This window comes from Cucurbita maxima, unplaced genomic scaffold (genome assembly GCF_002738345.1).
Source record: "Cucurbita maxima cultivar Rimu unplaced genomic scaffold, Cmax_1.0 Cma_Scf00031, whole genome shotgun sequence".
Classification (NCBI taxonomy): domain Eukaryota; kingdom Viridiplantae; phylum Streptophyta; class Magnoliopsida; order Cucurbitales; family Cucurbitaceae; genus Cucurbita; species Cucurbita maxima.
The window spans coordinates 2,499,132-2,526,174 of NW_019272047.1; the positions used below are offsets into that span (position 1 = coordinate 2,499,132).

At 35.1% G+C, this 27,043-nt stretch overlaps 2 protein-coding genes across 2 annotated transcripts; one reads left to right on the forward strand and one right to left on the reverse strand.

Annotated features, from left to right (window-relative positions):
• The first annotated feature begins 274 nt into the window (after positions 1 to 274).
• LOC111466302 (vesicle-fusing ATPase-like) lies at positions 275 to 13,019 on the forward strand. Its single transcript, XM_023110898.1, has 21 exons — positions 275 to 490; positions 989 to 1,084; positions 1,188 to 1,269; positions 1,379 to 1,429; positions 1,814 to 1,984; positions 2,812 to 2,966; positions 3,039 to 3,147; positions 3,723 to 3,822; positions 3,908 to 3,963; positions 4,345 to 4,410; positions 4,530 to 4,612; positions 4,696 to 4,829; positions 8,280 to 8,490; positions 9,917 to 10,048; positions 10,167 to 10,227; positions 10,378 to 10,437; positions 10,636 to 10,694; positions 10,807 to 10,894; positions 11,124 to 11,246; positions 11,610 to 11,675; positions 12,533 to 13,019. The coding sequence occupies exons 1-21, from the start codon at positions 306 to 308 to the stop codon at positions 12,674 to 12,676; spliced, it is 2,232 nt and encodes a 743-aa protein (XP_022966666.1). The 5' UTR covers positions 275 to 305; the 3' UTR covers positions 12,677 to 13,019.
• An 8,436-nt stretch (positions 13,020 to 21,455) lies between these two features.
• Positions 21,456 to 25,860, reverse strand: LOC111466554 (inositol-phosphate phosphatase-like). Its single transcript, XM_023111262.1, has 13 exons — positions 25,843 to 25,860; positions 25,606 to 25,734; positions 25,369 to 25,424; positions 25,222 to 25,272; positions 24,772 to 24,852; positions 24,570 to 24,673; positions 24,396 to 24,480; positions 23,236 to 23,290; positions 23,106 to 23,149; positions 22,424 to 22,492; positions 22,245 to 22,345; positions 22,115 to 22,171; positions 21,456 to 21,726 (listed from the first exon to the last, which is right to left on the reverse strand). Exons 2-13 carry the CDS (start codon positions 25,616 to 25,618, stop codon positions 21,636 to 21,638), a joined length of 807 nt encoding a protein of 268 aa, XP_022967030.1. The 5' UTR covers positions 25,619 to 25,734; positions 25,843 to 25,860; the 3' UTR covers positions 21,456 to 21,635.
• Positions 25,861 to 27,043: the final 1,183 nt, after the last annotated feature.

Here is a 27,043-nt window from a genome sequence, read left to right on the forward strand (position 1 = left end):
ATAAAGCGTTTTTAAAAATTTGAGGATATTTTAAATTTTTAGGAGTAAAAAGGTAATTTTCGGAAGAAATTATATTAGCCTCCTTTATTTTCTTGTTTGTTAATTATTTTATTTTATTTTAATTTTTTTAATTTTAGAATTTTTTTTTTTTTTTTTTTTTTTTTTGAAAAGTATTTTTTACGTGTGAATATTTTCCTGGAAGGACCTTCCCTCTCCTCTCCGTCTTCTCTGCACGATTTGTTCCATCTTCAGTCTCTGCCTCTTTCTCCTTGGCGATCGCAGGGATCTAAACAGCTCGCGGGAAAATGGCTGGTCGGTTCGGCCTTTCCTCAACTGCTCCGGCCACCATGATCGTTACCAATACACCGGCGGCGGACCTCGCCCTCACTAATCTTGCTTACTGCTCCGCTTCTGATCTGCAAAACTACGCCGTCCCTGGCACTAAGCTCTTCCTTGCGTTGGTTGCCGATTCCTTTGTTCTTTCCCTCGCATATCCTTTCCATTTCTTTACTTTTACCCAATCATTTTCAATTTTCGGATTTTGATTCTTATATTCTCGCTTTACTCTTCCTTCTCTTAGGTGTATATCCTGTTTTACGGTGCCTTAATTTTTAATTATGCCTTATTTTCAATGAGCATAGTTCATTAGCTTGGTGAGGTTTTAGCTCGTCTAAAGCTTAATCTGTGGCTATGGATAGAGCGTCGTATAAGGCTATGGATTATCCTACTTCTAAATCAGCTGAGATTATTGCCTGTTCTTTGAGAAAACCACTGTGCTCTGCATGACAATTTTGACATTTATGGTACTGCTCGTTTAGTTTTTTTTGTTACTGCTTTTGTTATCTACTAAATCAAGCAAAGGTTGTAATGGAAATTGGTAACTAGTAAAATTCAATTATACTAGGTTAAAAGGGAGAGTATGTGCATATTCTATGGTGAGGGTTCTCTTTCATTTTATTTTATTTTTGTGTTCTTGACTGAGAAAAACTCCTCACGGAAGCATTGGCAGTGGCTACATTGCTTTAAATGCTATTCAGCGTCGTCATGCTAGAGTTTCAACTGGGGACAAAATATCTGCGGCCAGGTCTTTGCCTGTACTTTACTCTATTTCTTTTCTTTTCTTTTCTTTTCTTTTCTTTTGCAGCTGTTTCAGTAATCATAATGCTTTCAAACTGATCTTTTCTTAGATTTATCCCGCCAGATGATTTCAATCTGGCATTACTCAGATTGGAATTGGAGTTTGTTAAAAAAGGGTCCAAAAGTGAGCAGGTATGTAGAATAAAATCAAATTTGAACTATTCTCCCCTGACCTAGGATAGTTTCTAAGCTTATCGTCAAGGAAGTCTATTAATGTTTTATTCCTCTTATATTTTTGTAGGTCGATGCTGTTCTCTTGTCTAACCAATTGAGGAAGAGATTTATCAACCAGGTAGGATTTTGAGGCTTAACTTACCGGATATGCATGTTTTTCTTACTTGGTAACCTTCCAGCTGATAATTTCTAAGTGTTTTTTTTTGTAGATTGTGTTAATTTCCCCCCATTATAACATGTCATAAGGTTTCTACGGTGATATGGTGATGGCAGATGAATTGGGACATCTTTTGAAAAATTCCCTGATGATTCATTGATCTTTCCCATCATTATGTTATTTTAAAATGTACTAAATAATTAACTTATCTGCAAGGGAAATATTGATTATCTAGAATGTAGTTTATCTTGAGTTACTCATCTAGGTGTTGATAATATATGATATCTTACAGAAAAAGGTTGGAAGGCCATACCTTACTGAGTTGCTGGTTATGCTTGCATGCAGATAATGACAGCAGGGCAAAGAGCTTCTTTTGAGTACCATGGTACTAACTATATCTTCACCGTTAATCAAGCTGTTGTGGAAGGGCAAGATAACTCCAATGGTGTTGAAAGGGGGATTATTTCAAATGATACTTATTTTATATTTGAAACATCAAATGGAAGTGGTATAAAGGTCGGATCACCTGTTAGAAAAAGTTCATCCATTTCCTTCCAAGCTTTTTTGTTTGAGAATATTATACCCATTTCATTTTAAGCTTATCTTCTTGGTCTTCATCCTTTACCCTCTTACAATTAATTAACTGACTCATTTGATTAAAAATAATTAATTAACCAACTCTTATAGATTATCTTAGAAGGAGCTACATTTAGAGCCATGAAATGGCATGAAGTTTGTGACACTGGATTGTTGTATTTTATGGATTAATAATATTTACGTGGCTGCTACTTGGTGCAAGCTTAATTATTCTTTCTAAAACTATAGTTTAACCTTTCTTTGCATCAGTTAGCAGTTCTTCCTGTACTTTCTATTGTGCAGGAAATTTTCTTCCCACTTCTCTGTGTTTTTAATTTTATCGACGTTATTGTTTCTAATGCAAAAAGTCAATCCTAGATTTGTAGTATAGAAATGTAGATACAATTATTAACAAGTTCCTACTATGTCATCACAAGTCTAGTTTAAAACTACGTTGTCTGCCCTCATTGTCTGTACTTTTAATTGAAAAAGGTACCTGAGAACAGGTCCTAGATATTGTAGTTAGGCTGGAACTTTTCTTGGTGCTTGCTTCATGTGTTGGCTTAAATGCTCTAGCAATGAAAGTTCCCTTGCCTCTCCGTATGTGTTTTCTGTTTCCTCTTTGCTCATTTTAAACTGTGAAGGGAGTCCTAAGGACGTTGACATGATAGTCATCTATATTCGATTTCTATAGTGTACTATTCATGGATGATTAATTTTTTTAGCTATGTCTATCTGACTTGGATGCATTCCCTTGTACTCTGCAGATAGTAAATCAGCGTGAAGCTGCCAGTAGTAACATTTTTCGGCAAAAGGAATTTAACCTTCAGGCACTTGGTATTGGTGGATTAAGTGAAGAGTTTGCTGACATATTTCGAAGAGCTTTTGCCTCTCGTGTTTTTCCTCCTCACGTGACCAGCAAGTAATAATCTATTAATGAAATTTACTTCCTTTACTTGTTATTACCATGTTTCTAAGCAGATACCTGGGACAGGTTGGGCATCAAACATGTAAAAGGAATGCTGCTTTATGGACCACCTGGAACTGGCAAAACTCTGATTGCCCGTCAAATTGGAAAAATGTTGAATGGGAGAGAACCAAAGGTTAATACACAACTCAACCATTCATTTATGTTTGAAGCATATTTTATTGATGTTTGTATATTCTTTCATTTTCCTTGATGAATGCTTGGTTTCTTAAAAAAGAAAAAAACAAAAATGAGAGTATTTTTTGCCTCCTAGGTTCATATCATTCTCCACATTTAGCATCCTTATTCCATTTTCTCTTTTCCGATGTATACTTTAGTGCATGAGATCTCTTATATTTTGGTATTGCCTAAAGGAAAAGAATGAAAAGAATGAAAAGATAACAATACGTTGACTGTTATTGGTTTGAAAAAAATAAAGAAGTGAGAACTAAGACCTCGGAGGCATAAATACCCACATTGCTCAAGCATAGTCATTCTTGATTTTGCATGTACAAAGTTTCTTCCTGCATTTGCAATCGTCAATATTTACATCTTTTCAATGGTCAATTTATTTATGGTCTCTTAATGATACGGCTCTGAATCTTATTCTCTGCCAATTGCGATCATCTATATTAACATCTGATCAAACTTTCTTTTCTTTCTCTCTCTCTCTCTCTCACACACACAAACACATGTTCTCAACTTTATTAGATCGTCAATGGCCCTGAAGTTTTGAGCAAGTTTGTTGGTGAAACTGAAAAGAATGTGAGAGATCTTTTTGCTGATGCGGAGAATGATCAAAGGACTCACGGTAATGGTGGTACTATAGATATTCAGATACTTCAACACAAGTATTTCAATTTTGTTAATTTGAAGACGGCTGTTTTTCAAGACAGGAGACCAAAGTGAGTTGCATGTCATAATCTTTGATGAAATTGATGCTATTTGTAAGGTATGCGTTTGTTTTAGTATATTGTAGCTTTCTTCCATTTTTTTTTCTGTGTAGATTCACAAAGAATTTTCCCTGACTGAGAAAAGGCACTAGATCTTTTTAATTCCTCTCATAGTTGAAAAAAGCTATGTTGGGTAAACAAAGAGTTGACTCATGGTGTTGGCTATTATTGAATCTAATCGTCTTCTGTAATTTTATTTCAGTGGTTAAAACTAAGAATTAATCTAATTTAATCTATAAAATAGTAACTGAACACAGATTGTAATCAATAATGCATTCATTTTCCAGGCTTGGCTCTCTTTCATTTGAGCATTTGTTTTTTTTATATATCGGGATGTATGCCAAAAGTTACATGTTCACTTTCTCGCAATATGTTTGCAGGCAAGGGGATCAACTAGAGACGGAACTGGAGTTCATGATAGCATTGTCAACCAGTTACTCACTAAGGTTTGTGTGAAATTTTGTGTTGCAGATTTAATTTTAGTAATTCGTTTTGAGGACTTTCTTTATCCTTTATTTTTATCACAATGATGACATCATGTCTAAGAGGCATCGTTTTGATGCAGATAGATGGTGTAGAATCACTAAACAATGTGCTACTTATTGGCATGACTAACAGAAAGGATTTACTTGATGAAGCCCTTTTGAGGTTTCTTTCTCTTAAGCATTAATTTTCTTTTCTTCAAAGTATTTTGTTAATGATTCTATGATTAAGCATATCTGCTTCTACAGACCAGGTCGATTGGAAGTTCAAGTTGAAATCAGCCTGCCGGATGAGAATGGCCGTTTACAGATTCTTCAAATTCACACTAACAAAATGAAAGAAAATTCTTTTATTGCTCCTGATGTGAATCTTCAAGATATTGGTATGTTCAATCACAATTTTAATCTTTTAAGGTAAAAATATAATTTAGTTCTCTAAAGTGCACTATTTTTTAAAGTTATATTTCTATTATTTTAAAGGTTTTAATTTTTAAATCCATCGTCAAGTTAAAAAATGTTTCAACTCAATAATTTAGTTGGAATTGAATAAAGGAAATGTGTAAAATATTAAAAATATTGTTTTTTTATGAGACGATATCTTGTTGAGGTTAAATTGCATTATTTTTGGTTGGAATATTGAACATTGAGAATAAATGTAGGAAGATGAGGAGATATAAAAACTAACCCCTCAATAAAGAGGCTGAACTAAAACAAAAATGGGCTCCGATCGATTAAAATGAGACTTAGAGGTAATTATAGAAAGACTTAATGACCGAGGATCAAAAAGAGACATGGGAACCTAATAAGGGTCCATACATCCTCCTTAGACCTCTCAAATCCTTTGAAAACTCAACTGTTCCTCTCTAACTAAAACCACATAAAATTGCACAAGTCACTGCAAGACACATGAAAAGGCAAGCAAAAAGGAACACCTCAACCATTGAGCAGACTTCTCTTTGTTAGATTTGCTTGAAAATTGGACTACTCGAAAAAGCAATCCCAAGTTGAGCCAGCAATGACAACTCCCAATAAGGTGCGCAAAGTCCTCACCTGCACCCTTGCAAAGTATGCACCACTACGGACCCATCAAACTAGAGGAATCCCTCAACTCCTCGAAATACGATCTAAAGTGTTAATTCCTAAGAAGTACATATACAGTATGAGACATGGACACATATACAGTGACACGTTTTTTTTTTTATAAATCTAGGACGCGGACACGACAAAGACACATTAATTGTAATTTATATTTGCATAATATATATCATTTTTACACGAAAAAGAAATTAAGTCACTAAGTTTATGTATTTATATGCTTAGTTTGTTGTATTTTGCTCTCAAAATTTATTACTTTATCCTATATTATTATGTGTCTATTTAGCATACTTGACAAGTGTTTGATGTGTGTCTAACGACTGTTAGACTTATATTGACTTTGTACCACTGGTATCTAACAATCTCTATTGTGCTAACAAGTTTTTGGCATGTGTCTAATAATTGTTGGAGTTTCAAGTGTCCAACATTCGTTAGCCAAACTAAATTATCCGTGCTTCTTAGGTTAATTCTTTTGTGAAGGATCTTCCTAAGTAAATAACTTCACCATTTTTGAAATTTTAACCTCCCACAACAAGGAAAAGACCAATTGATTTGAAGGAGTGGGGTTCACCAAAGACTAAAAAAAGATCTGCTGGAAGAACCTTCCTCTCTCCCATGATGATTAGAAGAACCCTCGGCCAAGGGAAGAATGCTAACAATGTCCATCATTTCCCTCTCGGTTAATGGATGGCAAAACTCAAGATGAGGGTGAAATAATTTTTAGAACAAGAAATAACGGATGCCACTGGACCATTCCTTATTGATGAAAGATGGTATACTCCAATGTCTTATCTTCCCTAAAGTAGTTATTCCTCTCATCACCCTCCACACACTAGATATATGAAGAGAACAAGGAAGAACATTGGACATAACTTTCCTCGAGTTTTTGGAAGTACTGTTGACAGTTCTATTCGAAGGCTACTCATGAGGACGGGGACCCATACTTGCTTGTGATGACCCTATGCCATAAAGAATTGGGTCACGGGGGAAAACACCATAGCCACTTAGCCAATAAAGCCTCATTTAGGACCCTTAAGCTTCTATGCTTAACCCCTCAAGGTCCACAAGTTTAGCCACTACCTCCCACCATACTCTATCAGACCTGTTCCCCTCGTCAAAGCTCTCACATATTCTCTCATAAGCTTCTCGAAAGTTTTGCTAACCAACACTGCGATCCTAAACAAGGATTGAAAGTAGGTCAGAATGCAGTATTAAGACGAGCTAATAAGAGTGAGTCTGTCCCCTTTAGAGAAAAAACTCCTCTTCCAAGAAGCTAGACATTTCTGAATCTTAACAATGAGAGGGTTCCAAAAAGATAAATTGTGAAGATGGTGACCAAGGGGGAGAGCTAAATAAGAACAAGGAAACCAACCTCACCCAATATTCACCGAATCACAGTTGATGCCTAGAATCAAACTCTTTCCTCTGAACTTTAAGTCAGAAATAGACTCGAAGGAATGACAAAAAAAATAAAATAAAATAATAATAATGTTTGGATTCACAAAAGCTTCCTCCCTACTCGAACAAAGGAAGTAAACCAGCAAAAGATGAGCCCATGAAAGCTAATCCCTCCCAACCAAAAAGCCATCTTGAATGTTGCCTCCCTCCACAGAAACGACTCTGTGCATAACATCTAACACAAGAAGGAATAAGAGGAACGAGGTAGAGGGTTACCTTGACACAGTCCTCCAGTATGAATTCTAACCCAGTCTTCCATTAACAAGAGTGGAGCATGTGACAATTCTAATACAGCTCCAAATCTAAGATCTCCATTTATCCCTTCTTTCCAGGACTTTATCCAAAAAATATCAATCCACATGATTGTAGGCTTTCTCAAAATCAATCTTAAGATTAATACCCTCTTGCTTACTACTCTTATAATCCATGGCCTCATTTGCAATGAAGACTTGGTCCAGGATTTGCCTTTCAGCTAGAAACGCCCCTGAGAATCAGAGATTGTCTTGGGAAAGACCCTTCTTAACCTACTGGCTAGCACTTCATCCAGAATTTTATAAATCGTCACAAGACTAATTGGTTTGGAGTCCTTAATCCTCTTTGCCCCTTCCTTAGGAAAAAGACAAACAAAAATTCAATGAAAGAGCTATCCAAAATATCTGTTTCATTGATCCTCTTTCACACAATCCCAATTATCTTGAAAAAAAGCTATAGTAAATTGCTTCTTATCCTACCCATCTTAAATTTGTTTATGGTTGGTTTAGAATCTTTAATCAGTTGGGTTTGAATGAATTTTTTTAATTGAGATATGTGAAGTTCACTCATGGGTTTTTCTTTTTAAAATTTTTGCTACGTTGAATTGTGACTTTTGCATAAACATGTTCTCAAATATTTAAAGTTCTAGAAAAAGATAGGATTGGTTTAATTGGATACTCAAACCTGGTGGAAAGAAAATTTCAGCCAAATATTGCTGCTTGCTAAATCAAATAGTTGGCATACCTATTAAATCTCTTCTCTTGGAAACGTTTCTATTGGAGTCTAACCAATTGTATGTTCCTGCATAATTTATTAATCCTATATGAAAAGTTGTTGAATCTTGAATGAAAAAGACTTGAGTCAATTTTTTTTATTTTTTATTTTCTATTTTTATGAATACCAAGGTGGGAGATGCAATGTTGAAATTTTGATTTGATTGTTTCTTGACTGTACTGTTTAAACACACAATAGATGGTTGAGGATAATAATTTTGAAGACTTCTGAGTTATTTTTATTTATTTTGACAGCTGCTCGTACAAAGAACTACAGTGGTGCTGAAATTGAAGGGGTTGTAAAAAGTGCAGTATCATACGCATTGAATAGACAATTAAGTCTTGATGACCTCACAAAGCCAGTTGATGAAGAGAGCATTAAGGTTACAATGAGTGACTTTCTAAACGCAGTCCAAGAAATCGTTCCTGCTTTCGGTGCTTCAACAGACGACCTTGAAAGATGCAGGTTACTTTACAAATTACCTTTCGTTATTATATTCTTTGAAATCAATGTAATTTGTCCATAAATAAATAACTACAAGAGAAGATGGCGGCGAATCCCTTGGGTAGAATACAGGAACTTTGTGAAAGAATTTATGCATCTTGAATACTTCAAGGGATAAGACCAAATCTCAAAAGTTTTAACATTTTTTTCTGTTAACCTGAACATAATTTAACTAGTTTAGACATTATATAACTCCAACCAATAGGTCAGTGGTTTAAATTCCCATCCCACTTAATTAAATAAAATTTTGTTTCAAATACTTCTGAAATTGTCAGACTATTTGATAAGACACCTAGTCCTTCCCACAAAATTACCCACCATTGGTAGCACATATGGTGAGGGAACAAAAATCTTCAACGGAAAACTTATAACTATTTGGGATCTTCAGCCACAACTTAATTGAGTTGTTTCTTTAACTATCCTTTCGTAGGAAGGGGACTTCTTGGTCTCCCTGGCCTTTTGGTTTTTCTTTAATGAAAGTCTCTGTTTCTCATTCAAGTGGTCGCAGACACTACTTATCCTGAAGTTGAAAATGAACATTTCCAAAATGGCGTCTTTTTTGGAATTACCAAGTGGATACTAAATTGATAAAGAATTTCAAAGCAAAATTTCATAAAAGGAAAAGATGAAAAAACTATTCTTATGTCTTCTACGAAAGATACATAAATATATGAAAGAGAACATAAAAGCCTTTCCTTTTTGACCACTCAAGTACTTTCTTCATCGTATATCGGAGGTTAGTTCTGTTGTTATTTGGTGACAAGTTATAAGCTTCAGGTGTTCACGTTGAATTTCTCATGTAGGATGGTATCTATCATGAGTTGGTCACGCTTGATTTTTGCACAAGTATACAGTGCATCAATCTAGAAACTCTAATTATGGGTCTTGTATTGTCGATACTCTTGCGTAATGGTATTGACATTATCTTTCATAATTATCACCTGAGACCTGGATAGATCCCTTTACTGGGACCTTAAAATCCACATTGAGATTTTCCGATTGCTCATATTTGATAGTTGGGGGGAAGATCTCAACCATTTGTTTTCAGAAGTAATTGATAGCACATGAATATTTAAGTAAATTATGCGCAGTCAAATACTTTTGTGGTAGTTTAACATCTGCTTGTTGCATTTAAATGTATGATTTTTGTATTTGTGTATTTTTGTATTCTTTTTTTGAATTAGAATGACTTTTGTATTTGATAAGGGAGAATTAATTCAATTACTTCTATGTCTCTTTCTTTTTTCATTTCTGGGAGGAGCGACAACCTCTTGAATTGCTAATATGTCTTTCCAAGTTATTTAGAACCCTTAAACCTTGTTGGATTTTTATTTTTTTTTAATTTATAAATATTAGTCCTTAATATACTATGTTAATTAAATTGTAGGCTCAATGGAATAGTTGAGTGTGGTGGACGACATAAACACATTTATGAAAGAGCGATGCTACTTGTAGAGCAAGTTAAAGTGAGCAAGGGAAGTCCTCTTGTCACTTGTCTTCTTGAAGGCCCAAGTGGCAGGTATGCTTTATCGAACCTCTTATTTGTTCATTTATTATTATTTTTCTGTAATATAAGTTTTTTAGTATATATAAGTTCTATTTGTTAGTTTTGGCTAAAAGACCTCACCTATCTACAGTGGCAAAACTGCAATGGCAGCCACAGTTGGTATCCGCAGTGAGTTTCCGTATGTCAAAATTGTAAGTTATTATTTTCAAATGTGTTGAGTTTTCCATTCCTTGTGCATGCATTTACATCCTTCTGTTCTGTCTCATTACCTGATTTTCCGTTAATTATTGTTTATTTGAATTACCTGATTTTAGGTTAATTATTGTTTATTTGATGATTAGATATCAGCTGAATCAATGATTGGCCTTCTTGAGAGCACCAAATGCGCACAGATTGTCAAGGTTCGACAGTGTTTCTAGGGCTGTTAGCTTGTTACTCACCTTACTGTTATTGAACAAAGTTTAAACTGAAGCAAACTTATGCCTGCCCGATAGTTATGTAGTCTGTTCGATGTTGTATGACAGTTATGTTGAATTGTTGGCTAATCGCCTGCACAATTTTTTTCGAAGGGACTTATATGATGTTTCACTGTTTGATAGGTTTTTGAGGATGCATACAAGTCTCCATTGAGCATTATCATTCTCGATGACATTGAAAGGTGTGACTTATGCTGATTCTGACAATCATCTCTCTACATTTCCCTCCTAGTGATGAACTTATTAGTATCCTCGCCATTGAGTCTTTCTTATATTAAAGTGGCTTTATTACAGATTACTGGAATATGTTGCCATTGGTCCTCGTTTTTCAAATTTAATGTCTCAAGCACTGATGGTTCTTCTCAAACGACTTCCTCCCAAGGTTTCTGTCAACTCTCTGCATCTGAAGTTTTTAATTCACAACTATTTCATTTTCATTGGAATACAATATTAGTGGTACGTAGATATCCTGAAGCTGGGAGGTAAAGTTAATATTTCATGTGAATACAAATATACAAATTGCCTTAAGGTTTTGACTTTTCATCCGTGGCAGTCTTTTATAACATTACTGATAGTTACTAATCGATATATCATTTGAATTACATTTCCAGGGTAAAAAGCTTCTGGTAATTGGAACAACTAGTGAAGTGGGCTTTTTAGATTCAGTTGGTATTTGTGATGCTTTCTCAGTCACTTACCATGTTCCGACACTGAAAGCGGATGATGCAAAGAAGGTAAGTTTTGAGTACTCTTGCACCCTTTTTGTTTCTTTTCAGATTTGCAGCCATTTTTTAAATATACTTGTAGTATTAAAGACAGGTGCTGTACCATGTGGCATGAATTACTATTTTGCGGTTCATGTTAGTTCTCAGAAGCTTCTACTTACCTATAATCATGAAAAATTGTGCGAGAAAAGAGTGAAAGTTGCTTGTTGTGCGTGTGCCTATTGGAGAAATATTAATTGAAATATTAGTTAAAAGTATACTTCGTTTTCTAAGTCTGGAAATTATAAAATCATACGCAGGTTCCTCTTCTTTGGATTCAATTATTTAGATTTGTATTAAACTCTTAATGCTCTCTGTTTCATCTTATCATAGGTGATGCAACAACTGAATGTTTTTGCTGACGATGACGTGGATGCTGCTGCAGAGGCTGTCGGCGATGTATGTTCTTCTTTGATAGTTATTTACTTCCCGTTTGATAACCAATTGGTTTTTTAAAACTGTGCTTGTTTTTATCATCATTTCTGTGCCATGGTTTTCATCTTTCTAAAGAAAACATTTTAATTTTTAGCCAAATTTCAAATTTCAAAAACTAGTTTTTTTTTTTTATTTAAAAAAACTACTTTTTTAGTCTTCAAAACTTGAATCGATTTTAGGGATCATAGGTCAATGGTAGATAAAAAAACAAAGAAACCTATTGGTACATAACAAAACAAAGAAACCTATTGGTGCAAGTAGCATTTAGGAGTTTTTATTTTTTGAACGTTGGATAGGTTACTAACTGGTATTAGTTTAGTTCTGTTGAAGAACTGTTTTTGTGTGTGTGTGTGTATATATATGTGGCTAAAACTTATTATACATTTTTTTATGAACAAAAAGAATATCAGCTAACAAGTTTTACCTTTTTTTTCTTAAAGAAGTATATTTTAGAAATGGAAAAACAGACAATGAAAAAAATATATTGTATCCTCAAATCAACGATTCAAGCTTTAAGAAATAGTATTAAGCTTCAGGGCCCAATAATGAGTGATTTAATACAACATCTGAGTAAAAATGGAACTGGTTCCATTATCCCCCCTCGATTAGTGTGAGAACGAGATCCTTGGGTTTGATTAATTCTTTGAGAAAAGCCTAATAGTTCCATATTCTCTTTCCATCGCTGAATGAATCCTTTTCAAATTCTTAATCAATGTAAAATAAATCTCATGTGAATACTGTAAATAATTGAATAGATATTATTTCAATAGAAATCATCATTTTATGACACCTTCTTAACTCGAGCCTTTACTCTGCCTTAGATGCCCATCAAGAAACTGTACATGTTAATTGAGATGGCTGCTCAAGGTGAGCGTGGTGGAGGAGCAGAATCCATCTATTCTGGTGCTCAGAAGATCAAGATCTCTCACTTTTTCGATTGCCTCCAGGACATTGTTCGGTACTAGATTTTGATTATTTTATTTGTTTTTGCACCTTATAATTATAACCCGTTTTTTGGTATCGTACGATGGGGCTTTGATTTCTGTTTGATCCCATAAGTTTGAACTCCATGGTTGACGATGGCCGGCTGGCTGTTCCTTGAAATTGTGTAAGATGATGAACTCTACTCCATAGAATGATGAGTTGAACGATTGGGACTAAGCATTGACCTGAATCATGTTCTTGCTCAATCAAAACGCTGATTGTAACAACTGAGTGTATTATTATTACTATTATTTTTAGACGATGAATTGGAGGAGTTACTGTGCTGGATTCTTTGGAATATACTTGCATTGTTTGTTCATCTCATATTCGAATGCTTTCCAGAATTATTAGGAAATTGATAGGTTTCATCTTGCCGTGGGAAATATCTGAAGCTTCTCATTCTCTATATGAAGTTTATTGTTATTATTTGTTGTCTTATTTCTTTTTAGACACGTCTACCAAATCGAGTCGAGTTTTAATCCATCTGTTGTCTTTCCAGGAATATCAAATAATGTGCAATAGTATTTGCTCATACACTCTTTTCAATGAGTATCACATTTTGTTTTAACGAGTATCACATTTTGTGAAGATGTTTGGACATTCTTGATATCCTTTTACAGTGCACCACATAAATTTGGACCCATGGAAATCATCAACAATCTACAAGTGATAACTTTGAGTGTTGAATAATGCTATTGATGTTCATGATAACATTCAACCTCATCATTTCAAAGTCATGAAAAATAAACGTACATGTCATTATGTCATTTTGTAGTTGTCATAATTTCCTAAAATCTTTCGAACTTACCCCATATTGTAAATGAGCTTCATATACATTTTTATAGTATTTTGAGTCTTTCAAGATCTTGAAAAATCTCAGAATTTTCATAAGAGTATTTTGGTCATTTACTACTTCAAATTTGGGTTTAATTCCTCCTCATATTTTAATGGTCTTGTAACTTTGTATAATCCTTTTAGACCATGACATAAGCCTCATCAATTTTCATGCTATTTATCAATATTCATGCTATTTAGAGACCACTTTGGTCATATATAGGTGGTACATAATTATAGGGGCATTTTAGTCATTTTACACCTACTCTTGTTGAGCCCATTATCATAGTTTAATGGTCACCAAAATTTCATAATAACCTTATCATGTCGCATTGATTTTTCTCCTAAAATTTCATGAACAATAGAACTTATTTAGTAGGTTTAATCTTACGTGAAAAACAAAAGTGTTTTTTTTTTTTAACTCTAATCTCGTTTCTCACAAGTGGGCCAAACACATGTTGAACTAGCTTATCATTTTCTTCGACAACTTGTCATCGTTGGCAAACTTCGCACACGATATGTACTTTCCCATCTCCAAGTTGCTGACATCTTCCCAAAAAGTGTTTCTCGACCTCTCTTTGAATTTTTCATATCCAAGCTTTACATTTGTTTAAATCCGACACTCAGATTGCAAAAGGGTGTTAAGGATATTTGACCGTTTATTATAAGCAAATATCTAGATATTTGACTTACATTACGACTTACCATATTTGCCGTTTTATTAAATGTAAATGTATTATATATTCATTTATTATTGTTATTTCCATATTATTTGTAATTTACTATAATTTTTTTTGTAAATGATTATAAATAGAGAACTTTCACCATCATTTAAGCGTGGTAGTTAGCCAATAATCTCATCATGCACCTCATGAACACCCTCATCGTTATATTGTGTACGTCTGCACTCATCATCTCTAGGGGAAGACCCCTCATGGTTGTTCATGAAGCGGATTTTTTTTTTTTTTTTTTATATTAAATGCATTCATATTTGGGACTAAATAACCGACAAATGACCGATGTTCTCTCCAAAACTCAGCTTGATAACGCTAAGATCAAAGCCTAGGGATGGAAACCCTTGAAAGAGTTGCTCCAAATTGGCCACAAATCCTTAAGTTTGAGTCCGAATGGGCTTCTCCTCTCTTCTGCTTCTTCTACTTCGCCCTCAATTCGTGCCTAAATCCTTCCTTTAATAAGGTAAGGATCTTATAAAAGTTCATGCGGTATTTCTTCGTATTCCAAGATTTTAATTAATTAATGCTTTTAGTAAAGAAATATGGAGTTTGTTAACATTGTATGCTTTTTAATTAGACATCCTGCAAGCATTCTATTGTGGAAACAAGTATTCAATTTATGGAGAAGGTTCTAAATCATTTTGGATCGCTTTTAGACCCATTTTCACTCAATTTTCTCTCACTCCTTAATATTCACTCATTTCAAAGAACTTGGAGTTCAAGAAGCATGAAAATCAAGGTCTCGAACACGTTTGAGTAAGTAACTATTTGAATTTTCTGCAAGAAATACTAGTAAAAATCGACTAGGACATATGCTTTTAGCATGATTTATGAATGAATTGAGGACGAAAATAGATAGATAAGCATAGGATTATGGATTTTGAGTGGTTTAATAAGAATGCATATTTTAGGACTTCCATTATGATTAAACGTACCTCGTTGGTTAGGAAAGTTCCTGGCTAGTGCTCAATATTAGATACACTAGAGATCTAGGGAGATTAATGGGTCACTTTATAGTGAGCAACAACTTCTTCATGCCGGTTAAACTTTTCTAGAGCTCGAGACGTACGAGGTCACCATGACTTGTGCAATAAGCATGATGATAACATGTGCACCATGATAAGTAGGCAATGAGAGGCTAAGTGCACCCTGAAACCCGAATGCACTCTGATGGGTGACTTACATGCTTGTAGTCTAATGCATGAAACATTGTAAAATATAGAGAATTGAACTTGAAATTGATGTCACTGGTCGACCTAGGTTGATTTGGATACAAATGACAAAAACGAACTTTCATTAAGGATAAATTGGTGACACCAGTTGAAGCTAATTAGATAAGTGGTCTTACTATAGGATAAACTAGAAATTGTATGACTTACAATTTACGATGTACGAGCTATGATGATGATGAACGGTATCGTACGATGCCGTATACTAGTATATAATGTTGTATGAGCGGCGTCACATGATGTCGTATACTAGTACATGATGATGAATGAGTTATGATGATGTATGAGTTATGATGCATGATGATGTGCGTAATATATATGTTACGATGTATAACGGACTTGATATGCTTGATGCACTTGATGACAATATGACGAGTATGATGATTGCATGATATTTATCTAAATATGACGATGTTCTCTATATTGAGCATGTTGTATGATGATGAGTGTCATATTGCATCATGTCGATAGACCGACACAGGACACAACCCTAAAGGCATGAAAATGATGTTAATATAAATATCAAATGACCATGTGTTACTTATGTAACAAAGAGATAGACTAGAGGGTTGTGTTAGAAGAGGGACCTCATGCATGTGGTATGTTCATAAGTATAGGGCTACTTCCTCTTCCTCTGGAAAAGATGAGTGCGGACACACACAATATGATGACAAGGGTGTTCATGAGGCGCATGACACCAGGAGTTTCGCTGACCTCCGGATGTCGCTACAGATTAGCTGTCCACAGATGGTCGAGGGGGTATGCGAGCCCACCTGAGGATTCATACTTGCAGGTGTGGGTGGAAGTACTACACATTCATAGTTGTCCGAGACTGGAAGCCACCCCTAGATGAGAATAGAGATAGGTCCCAAGAGCATGGTTTGCATTTGCATGGGGGCCACTTATTGAGTATTCTTCGAAATACTCAGGCTGTGTGCCAAATCATTTTTCAACCAAGGTAAGGCGCACATGTACAGATGGTGGTGGCATCGCGAGCAGAGACTGTGGCACATGCATAGGGTAGACTCATATTTAAATTCCTAGTTTTAGGTTAGTATAAGGTGTTTTGCATTTCATCGTTTTAACTTATTTTATATTTGTTTTTAATTTCTCTAATTTTTAGTATTTTTTTATTTAAACACGTAAAACCATGGCTGTGTTTTCTAGAGAAGATGTTTTAAATATTTTCGACATTTATATTATAGATGATATTTTCTTTTAAGAGTTATATTTCCGCATATAAGAAGAGCATGAGACATTAGTAGCGACTTTGAATATGTAGAAATTTAGGGTCGTTACATACATGGTTTGGAATAAAGCTTTTAGAGTAAAGATTGTCGTGTCTACACGGCTCAGAGAGGTGTTGTTAGCATAAGAGGACTCTAAGGCTAGAAAAGTAGAAGTATCCGAACAATATCCCGATATAGTCCTAATCGTCCAAGATATTTGTGTCTTCGATATAATACTTGCCTTTGGATAGTTGGTAGAGAAAAATGCCTACATTAATTATTGTCAATCGAGAAGTGATATCAAGTCACTCACTCATCACAACATTAAGTTAGGGAGTGAGCTTTAAGGGTATGTTGAAGGTTATCTTTGCATTGATGGAGAACAAGCTAGTTAGCCACAGGGCTTGGGACTTGTTGGCAAGATGTATAGAACATAAGTGATAGCGAGGAAAGTTAGTTTTATGATTGAGCTCAAGCTCAGGATGACCTCAATCTTGAAGACTCTGTATAGGATGACCTCAATCGAGCCAAAGGAAATTAAGGAGAGGTTGTAGGATCTACTCGAAAGGGGGGCTTCATAGGGCTCAGTACGTCGCTCTAGAGAGCATAGTGTTGTTTGTTTAAGAGAAGGATGGTTCCTGCCATTGTGTATATAGTATTGGGAGTTGAATGGGTAAACATCAAGAATAGGCATCCACTAGCATAATATTCTCCAAGATAGACCTATGTTCTAGATACCATTAGTTGAGGAGTCAAAAGGAAGATATACCTAAGACTGTGTTTAAGAGAAAATACGAGCATTATCAGTTTATGATATTGTTCTTTGAATGGACTAAAATCCTAAAATCCCTACCACAGTTATGGAAGTAATCAACAAGTTGTTTAAATACTTCCTTGACTCATTATTGATAGTGTTTGATGTACTAAAAAAATTGAAGGTCCGACCATTCATGAATAAGTTGTAGAGGTGAAATTCTTAGTTTCTCTAAGGATTTTAATGGCAATATCACCCTCCATTTAAACCATTCTTGATGAATCTTGGACCATTGTATTCAACATTACGAGTACTATAAGAACAATGAAGAAAAAAAATATGTTCGTGAGGCCTATAAGAGAAGAACCAGCGTGAGTTATCTCCAGCCATTTTGAACGATTCTTGAGACGTTCTAAATTGGTTCGCTTGATTCAATTCAAGTCGGTTCAGTTGGACCATTGTATTCAACATGACCCAAATTGATCTCAAGAAGTCAACCAATTAAGTAACTCTGCATACTTTTTTATAAGGAATACTTATTAGAATCAGCTATGACTCAAACACATGAACTATTAACATGATTAAGAAGAATTTGACATGAAAATGAATAGAGAGGCCTATGGTTATGAATAATGATGGTTTAACTTGATTGCATGTTTTAGGATTTCCGCTATGCATAATTTGACTTTGATTGATCCAAAAACTTTGTCGGAACTCTAACATGATATGATTTATCGTACCTTACTTGATTTGTATGTACCTTGCTAGATATGCATAATTTTTATGAATTAATATTGTTTATGCCCCTAGAAGCATATTAGGATATTGGAATACCTACTTATCACCTTATTTATATATGGACTAAGTGTTATGTGACTTAGAGGATATGCATGACTTATTAGCAAGCCTTATTCTATGACTTGTTTTTCCTTGGTCCTTGACCCATATTTAGGATTGATTATGACATTATGTGACGACTAGGTCTATGTAGGGACAGTTGATGCACAACAATTAATCGTGAGCTCACCTCGACTAACGAAAGTCTACTTAGCATATGTGAATGCAATTTCACCCACTTAGCGCTCGTGGCACACTAAATGGTACTATTGAAAGAGCTACAGGTGTGCTTAGTGGGGGAGCTTGTCTTGCACAATTTAAGGGCCTAGAATGGCAAGAGGCTAGAATGGCAAGAGGATAGGGAGCTTATGAGGCATCATTAGGGGATCTTACGACTAGCGCTCAAAAGATGACACATATTAAGATATAGGTGATGGGAATGAATGTTTCGTTCGTGCAAGAAAATTACTGGAATCAATATTAATTTATTTAGAATTAAACAAAACTAAGGGCTAACCAAACTTTCATTGAGAAAATATGGGGAAAGTTATAGCGGTCTTTAATCTACTTGCTCCAACTCCTCCGATGGTTGAATATTCTTCACATAGTTCTTGATATGACTAGAACACAAGGTCAAATCTCTTCCAATGGTGTGTTAGTTTTCTTTGTGTAGAACTGAGACACCAAGTTCACCTCTCACTTTTGGAAGGGTCTGCAAAAAGCGTTGAATATGCAACTGTTGTTTAGTACAATTTTCCACCATTAAATTAACAGATAAGCTGAAAGGTTGAATCAGGTTCTGGAGGACATGTTAAGAACTTGTGTAATGGATTTCATAGGTTGCTCGAATGAGCACCTGCCTCTTGCCTACAATAACAGTTACCAAGTGACTATCTAGATGACACTGTTTGAGAATTTATAAGGCAATGGTGTTAGATATTAATTTTCTAGGAAAAGGTAGGTACACAACCGACTTTTGAGACTGGAGTTAGTTTATGTTATTAATGCAGCAGCGTAGAAGATTAGACAAAGAATACTTATCGCATAGAGCCAACAGAAGAATGACACAAACTCCCATAGAAATGACCTTGGAACGTAGGAGAGGGGTGTTGAGGTTCCAGAAGAAGAGCCAGTTGAGTTTGAGGTTCATAGGTCCTAGAGAGGATAGAGGCTAGCGCATACACACTGGCATTACCTCCAACTCTTACTATCGTGCATAATGTGTTCTATGTCTCCATGTTGAGGAAGTACACTCCAGGCCCTACCCACTATCATAAAACATGAGGCACTCCTTCTTCAAGAGGATTTATCTTATGAGAAGAAACCTACTAGGATTTTGGCTCGTGGTGTAAAGTGGTTGCACAATAAGGAGACCTTTGGTCAAAGCCCTATGGAGTAACCATCAAGATAACAAGGAGACTTAGAAATTGAAAAAGGATGTGAGAGGGTCCTATCCCGAGCTCTTCCTAGATTAGACCACTGTTGGGGACAGAAATTTGTAAGGAAAAGGAGAATTTGTAATGTCCAAACCCAACAAGTGCGTAAGCTTTCCAAGCCTTTTCTATTTTAATTTTGAAACCGGGATTAAGTTACTATGCTCCCTTAATACTGATGCTAGCTTAACGTAGCTTCTTGGAATTGTACTATGGAAATTGATTTACCTAACTTTGCCTAAAATAATTTAAACTTAAATTCAAAAATTTAAATTAACTAAAAAGTAGTCGGAGTAACCTTAAACGCGTCTGAAGAGTTGGAACTAGGAAAGGGTTCGAGCATGCTAGATCAGCCAAGGAACTGCGGAGCCGTGAGAAAATGTATTCTCCGGCTAGCTATAAACCACCTCAATGGATGAAGTTGGACAAATTTTATTTTTTATTTTGGTTATTACAAAATTTTTCAACATTGAGGGTTTATGAATCATTTTGCTATTTTTCTATTTTTTTAAAATTTATTTTCTAACCATCCTTATACAACTTTGATCCAGCATTTTATGGATTTTAATAATGGTAGGATGTTGCCAATATTCTTATATTTTTCATTCGACAGATAATATTACATGGTTAATAAAATAATTAAAATTATTTTTAAAAAATTTAAATAATTAATTACTAGATTTTATGACTAAATTCTAATAATCTCTCACTTGCACCATAGTCATAGACACGTGTCTTAAGGCATACTCTATATATATCTATACATTGTATATTCTTCTACTTGTCCTTTAAAAAATTAGACATATCTCGTAATTCTATACATTTTAAGTGACTCGTAAACACTTCAACTTATAAATCAAAACAACCGTTATTAAAGTTATTGTTCACTTTCATGATATTTTCTAGAAATCATTACCTATAGATTATTAAAAGCCATCTTAATATTAGTCTTAAGGAGAAACTAAGGATGGCAGTATGTTATAACAAAGCTAGATGATTCATGGAACTTTAATGGAGTAATAGTGACACTTCGGAAAAGGTTGATGCATAATGACAAAGTGAAGAACTATGAGTGCAACTATACAACTCATGACTTATATAGTTGGTATCAATTTTTTATGTTGAATATATAGCTCCATTATTTTTATGGAGAGAATATTGATCTTCACCGACCATGAAAGCTTGAAATATTTATTCACGCAAAATGAGCTACACATGAAGCAAAGGTAGTGGTTAGAACTAGGAGGATTACAACATCGAGATCCTTTACCATCTTGGTAAAGTGAATATTGTGGTCTATACCCTGAATAGGAAAACGACTCACACATCAGCATTGATTACAAGGTAGGTAGAGATTTAGGTTGACCTAGAGCAAGCTGGGATAAAGATGTCTGTTAGGGGCATAGCTCACTCAATTGAGCATCTAGCCAACTGTAAGAGAGCTTGTAATAGATTCTTAGAGGGAGGATTTCAACTTGGGTCGGGTATGATGACAAGATAAGGCAGAAAAGATAGATTGATGGTGGCTTACTTTGGTGTGATCGTCTCTGGGAAAGGTACTTTTTGATGTAATGACCTACTTTTCGAGAGACTCGAATCATAAATTGTCATGTACTAAAATTGGACTTATAAAACCAGGAAACTATGTGAAATTTTACTTAAAATAATGACTTCAAAACTGAGACAAAAACAGTGATTGGCAGACGATCCTATTCTCAAACTTATGATCTATTAAAAAGGTTGCGTTGCATAATTTCTCCTTTTAGTGGATCCTCATGATTACAGTAATCTAATTGAACTGTATTGTAAAAACACTCGAGTAAAACAAGAAAGAATGACCAACAAATAGAAAGCTGAAGAACTCATGAATTTATTAAAGCCATTACATTCTTACATCCCCAAAGCCTCCACAAATGCATCTTTCACAACAGGATTGGAAGCTGCTACCCTCTGTGATGTTATGTCAAAATCATTGCCAGATCTGCCATTACAATTAACATCCATCCATCAAAACCAAAGTTAACAAGACTTCCTTGTTTTCTCACAATTTTTTTACCAACACTTTCACAGTTTTCAAAGAAACACACAACTTTTCTAAATTTACTTCGGATTTTGACAACATTTTTGAAGGTAAATAACAAGACAAGTGAAAGTAGTGTTTATACGCTCCAATTTTAAAAAATAAAAAACAAAAAAAAATAGTTATCAAATAAGACTAGCCACAAAAGAACTCCATTACTCGAGCATCAGCTGATTGACAAAAAATTCCTTTTTTTTGTTTGTATTTCTGTATTTCAGTTAGAAAAGTGTTTGCTTGTCGGAGTAGCGTTAAAAGTTTAACAGACAGGACTCATGTTAATGCCACTTACGGATCAAACACGAGCCCACCAGCTTCGGTGACAATAACAGCTCCAGCAGCGACATCCCTGAACAATTAATGAAATATTATGATTGTGATATCTCAGACAAGCAATGAACAGATAAGTTAGTATGTTGTACCAGGGACCTCCAAAACCAGTTTCGAAAAACAAATCGATCCTTCCACAGGCTACCCCACAGAGGTTCAGCGCACAGGAACCACTCATCCGAATTGATCTCACCTACATACGAAAAAGATGTTGACATAAATGTGAAGATCACAGAATGTTGTAGGGAACAGAGTTAAGGTCTCACTATACCTTCAAAAGCAAACGATTAATTCTGTCTGTAGTAGCATCTACAGTCGACTTGTCACGTTTGGTCCCAACCTGTACATATTCATTATGATCGACTTTTATTTTGGTCAAAAGTCTAAGATTGGCCAATTGTAGATAAAATTATCAAACATTGTATATATTGATTAATGCAAGTATATGCTTATAGATATGAAACAAAGAAAATCACTACTTGACAGAGAACTCGAGGGCAGCATTTGAATTGTGTTTTTCCCTATGTGGTCTCGGGTGGATAAAATTAAGGGATGGTGAAGGATTTCAGAGATGAGAACTCAAGGAGTTGGAAATGGCCAATGAGAAGAAAATTGACAGAGGACCCTTTACAGGGTTAAGAAAATATTTCTACAAACTAAGGTTTTTGAACATGATTGCCATATTCATTGCTATCGTACTTATCAGATAAGCATTTGGCCCAAAGATAATCCATAACAGAACATCAAGGTACAGATCATGAAGAGAGTTAGTAGAAATGTGAATAGGGACTGAAGGTTTTGCAATCTATTCAGAACGTTGAATGCAGTTTTACAAACTTTAATTCATTTCCACAAGAAATGCAAAGTAAAGAAGTGCCAGTGATGCCCATGGCAGTCTCATAATCAGTAAAGACATTGACTAATTTAACCAGTTTTTAAGGAGATACAGATACCTCAGATACAAGAAGAGACTTCAACAATTCGTCTTGGGAGGATACTGAAAAATAAGAAATGAGGCGTTTGAGAGAAATAAATTATATAAAATTTCAAAGTTTCAGAGAGGTTGAAATGCCACATACTCACCTTTAATAGGCCTACCATTAAGGAAGGCACCTTTTCCACGAATTCCAGTAAAAAGCTAGAGACCATGAAAGAAAAAAAAACTAATACAATTGGCTCAGCAAGAAATGGATAATAAAACAATGTAAAAGTCTCTTTCATAAGAATCATGGTGTTCCAAATGTTCAACTGAACCTATTACACAATCCAAGACCAAGAAGATTCAACAAGCATCTATTCTTCGTCTACAAAATTGGATAGGCTTGGTTCAACCATTATTTCATGTGCTAGAAGCTGGTTTTGAGGAAGGACCATTTGGAGCTTCGGAAGTGAATATTTGCAAAGTTGAAGTAGCGGATGAAATTGCTATAAATTGCACTTTATTGATAATTTGTTAGAAAACTTTATTTATTATTTTAATTTCATAATTTCTTGTAGTGAGAAAAAAAGGGTGGGAAATTACTCGTCAAAGTGGCCATAACTTTTTTGTGGAGATTTAAAGGTTAGTGGGAGTAAATCATAGCCACTATCTTCTTTAGTAGGCATTCGACGAGTTGAAAGCTTTTTTTGTGGAGAAATTATAAATACCTACAAATTATTATGTAAAAGACATAATTTTAATGAATGAAATTAAGCTCTCAAGTTGAGACTTTCACCCTAAAAAATTTGAGCATCATTTTTGTCATTTCTAAGTTTCATACAATTCTTGTGGTAGATTGCATCTGAGCTATTCAATCATGATCAAGTTCGAGTGTGGAGTGACTCAATTTAGAACAAGGTTCAAAATCTTACTTCTAGATCTTTGATTTTAAGAGATAATCTAATTCTAGTCTTATCTCTTGGTTGATCTGAATTTTGTATAAAAAGACATTAATTTCTTTGATTCAAGGGTTCTTGCTTCAACAAAAGCTTGGATCGTTGGGGCTGATGATTAGGGTTGCCTTATCACTTCGAGAGGAAGATAAACATATTTCACATATTTGACGATAAACAGGTCAATTTGATCATATCAAAGCCAACAGCATTTACATAAGGTTATGGAAAACGTTGGTCAAACGGTAGAAAAATGTGCAACATTGTGTCCCTATAGGCAATATAAGATAATCACAAAGCTGAACTTTGCCAAACAAATATAGGAACCTGAGATAGTATCAAACATCATTTTCCTGTCATGCGAGTCTCACCTCATCAATAATTGGATTGTAGACGACTCCAACCGTGGGAACCTTTCCAATGGTCAGACCAATAGAAACACACACAAAAGGGAACCTACAAGTTGTCATGTAGCGGAATTAACGTCAGCAAAAGCAACAGATACATAAAGGAAAGGAACCTAAATTGCAAGCAAGGATGGGTACCCATGAACAAAGTTTGTCGTTCCATCAAGAGGATCGACAATCCATGTTGGTTCATCGGTTAACTCAGTATGACCAAAAGCAGCAGTAGTTTCTTCCCCAATGAACTGAGGTAGCATGTTTGGAACAATTTAGGAGTATGAACAAAAGTATACTTTTTCTTCCTACATAATGGGGAATTTAAAAGGAGTTACAAGAACTAGACCTTATGTGAAGGGTAATGGTCCTTGAGATAATTAAATATGAGATCTTCACAAGCCTTGTCAGTTTCAGTGACCAAGTCGACCTTTGAACCATGTGAATACCAGTAAATTGTCAATATTATAGTAAACACTCGAGCATTCTAAAATAGTATAGTTAGGAATGTAATTACTACTAAAATTTAGCTTCATTTCTATCCCTCCCCTGTTCTCCATGAAACCATTCAGATGACTCGCAACATTCTAAAGAGCATACGAATTTGAATAAGATTTCAATAAGTGAAAGAGTTCAATAGCAAATCATTTTCTCCACAACTTCAATCAGTGATAAAATTCAATAGCAAATTACTTCCTTCGCATACAAATCTACCATCTAGATGTGCCAATAAATAATTCAGTACATTAAGCAATTTTGACAGAAAAAAAAGGGGGAAAAGGAGCAGTGGATTGATTACCTGCCCTTTGTGCTCTATATGCTTGGTCTGATAGAATCCCTTACGAATTACCTTAAAATAACCACAGAATCAAATGGAATTGAAGGAATCATCAGCAGACTGAATGAAGCAAATGGAACAGAGACGAAGAAAGAAAAAGAAAAAAACCTCTCCGGCTTTCTTAGCGGCATCGACTGCAGTTCCTAGGAACTCCTCGAGAGAAACTAAGAACAAAATCAAACAACCTTTAAACAAAATATTCGAATAAGAAATGAAATCCATTATCTAAAGGAAAAATGGACTGAATGTACGAATCAAGGAGTAAAGCATTACAACAAAATTGGATTAAGCAGGTTAATCAAGGAGTAAAGCATTACAACAAAATTGGATTAAACAGGTTTATACCATTTTCCGCCATTGCTTGTTCTATCTTCCGAATAAACCTCGCTTGAATCAGAGAGAAAGAGCAGAAGAAATTGATCGGATTAGGAACAAGTGATTTCGATTTTCGATCAAATAGAAGACACAAATATGAGTTGCAAGAAACTGGTTCCTTTCATATATGAGAAGAGCTTTCGAAAGAATTTCTGCTTTAGATCTTTTTAAATCATGTCACTCTTTTATTTTATTTATTTCATGAAGTGACGTGTGAATGCCAGAGTGCCTTTCAATACTTCTAAAACTCAAATTCGATTAAAGTCAGGTTATTGTTAATATGAAAGTTAAAATGTGATTTAAAAATATTGAACCACAATATGTCACATGCAGATGCGGAAGCAATTTGAATCTTAGGCACTCTAAGGTGAATTAGTTAACATGTTCAAAAGCATTAAAACTCAATAAGTTTGAATACTAATCTTTTGTCGCTCAAGTTTCTTTTTTCTCACAAACCGGTTTCAAGCCATCACTAGTGTCTTCTCCACTATTCTCAGGCCTTAGAACGGATTGTGGAATCCGATGAGTGACTGAACTTGGGAGGGATTTAGTATATATGAAGAAAGAGTTTGGGAGAGTTTTTCTCAAGGTTTTACAAGGGAGAAGTTCCATGATCAAGAATTTGAGATCACCAAATTTTGACACTCAATTGTTTGGGATTATGTGGCAAGCATGCTTGAGTTAACCAAATTTTGACACTCAAAATTACACTTAAATTTGTGGGGTTTATTTGGCAAGCATGCAAGTTTGGTTAAACCAAATTTTGACACCTCAAAATTCCACTAACATGGATTTTTCCATTAAATGAAGTCAACATTTTGTCTTTCTTCGTTTTGATTCAACAATCAATTTGAATTACTAATTTCAAATTAAAGTAATACTAAAGGATTAATTAAACTAGCTGTAGTCCATTGCCTCCGAGTCTGGAAACAGTATCTCTTGGGATCACAGTTCGTAGTGAAGACGGATAACAGCGCCATTTGCCACTTCTTTGATCAACCAAAATTGACGGCAAAACAAGCCCGGTGGCAGGATTCGTTGGCTGAATTCGACTTCAAGTTCGAACACAAAGCAGGAAAGAGTAATCAAGCAGCCGACGCACTGAGTCAGAAGGGCGAACATGCGGCCCTGTGCATGTTAGCCCATATTCACTCAAGTAAGATCGATGGATCAATGCGCGACATCATCAAGGAACATTTACACAAAGACCCATCGGCCAAAGCTGTCGTCGAACTAGCTAAAGCTGGGAAAACACGACAGTTTTGGGTTGAGGGAGACTTTCTGATGACAAAAGGAAACAAATTGTATGTCCCAAGAACGGGAGAACTGAGGAAGAAGCTCATTCAGGAATGTCATGATACCTTATGGGCCGGACACCCTGGGTGGCAAAGAACATACGCCCTAATAA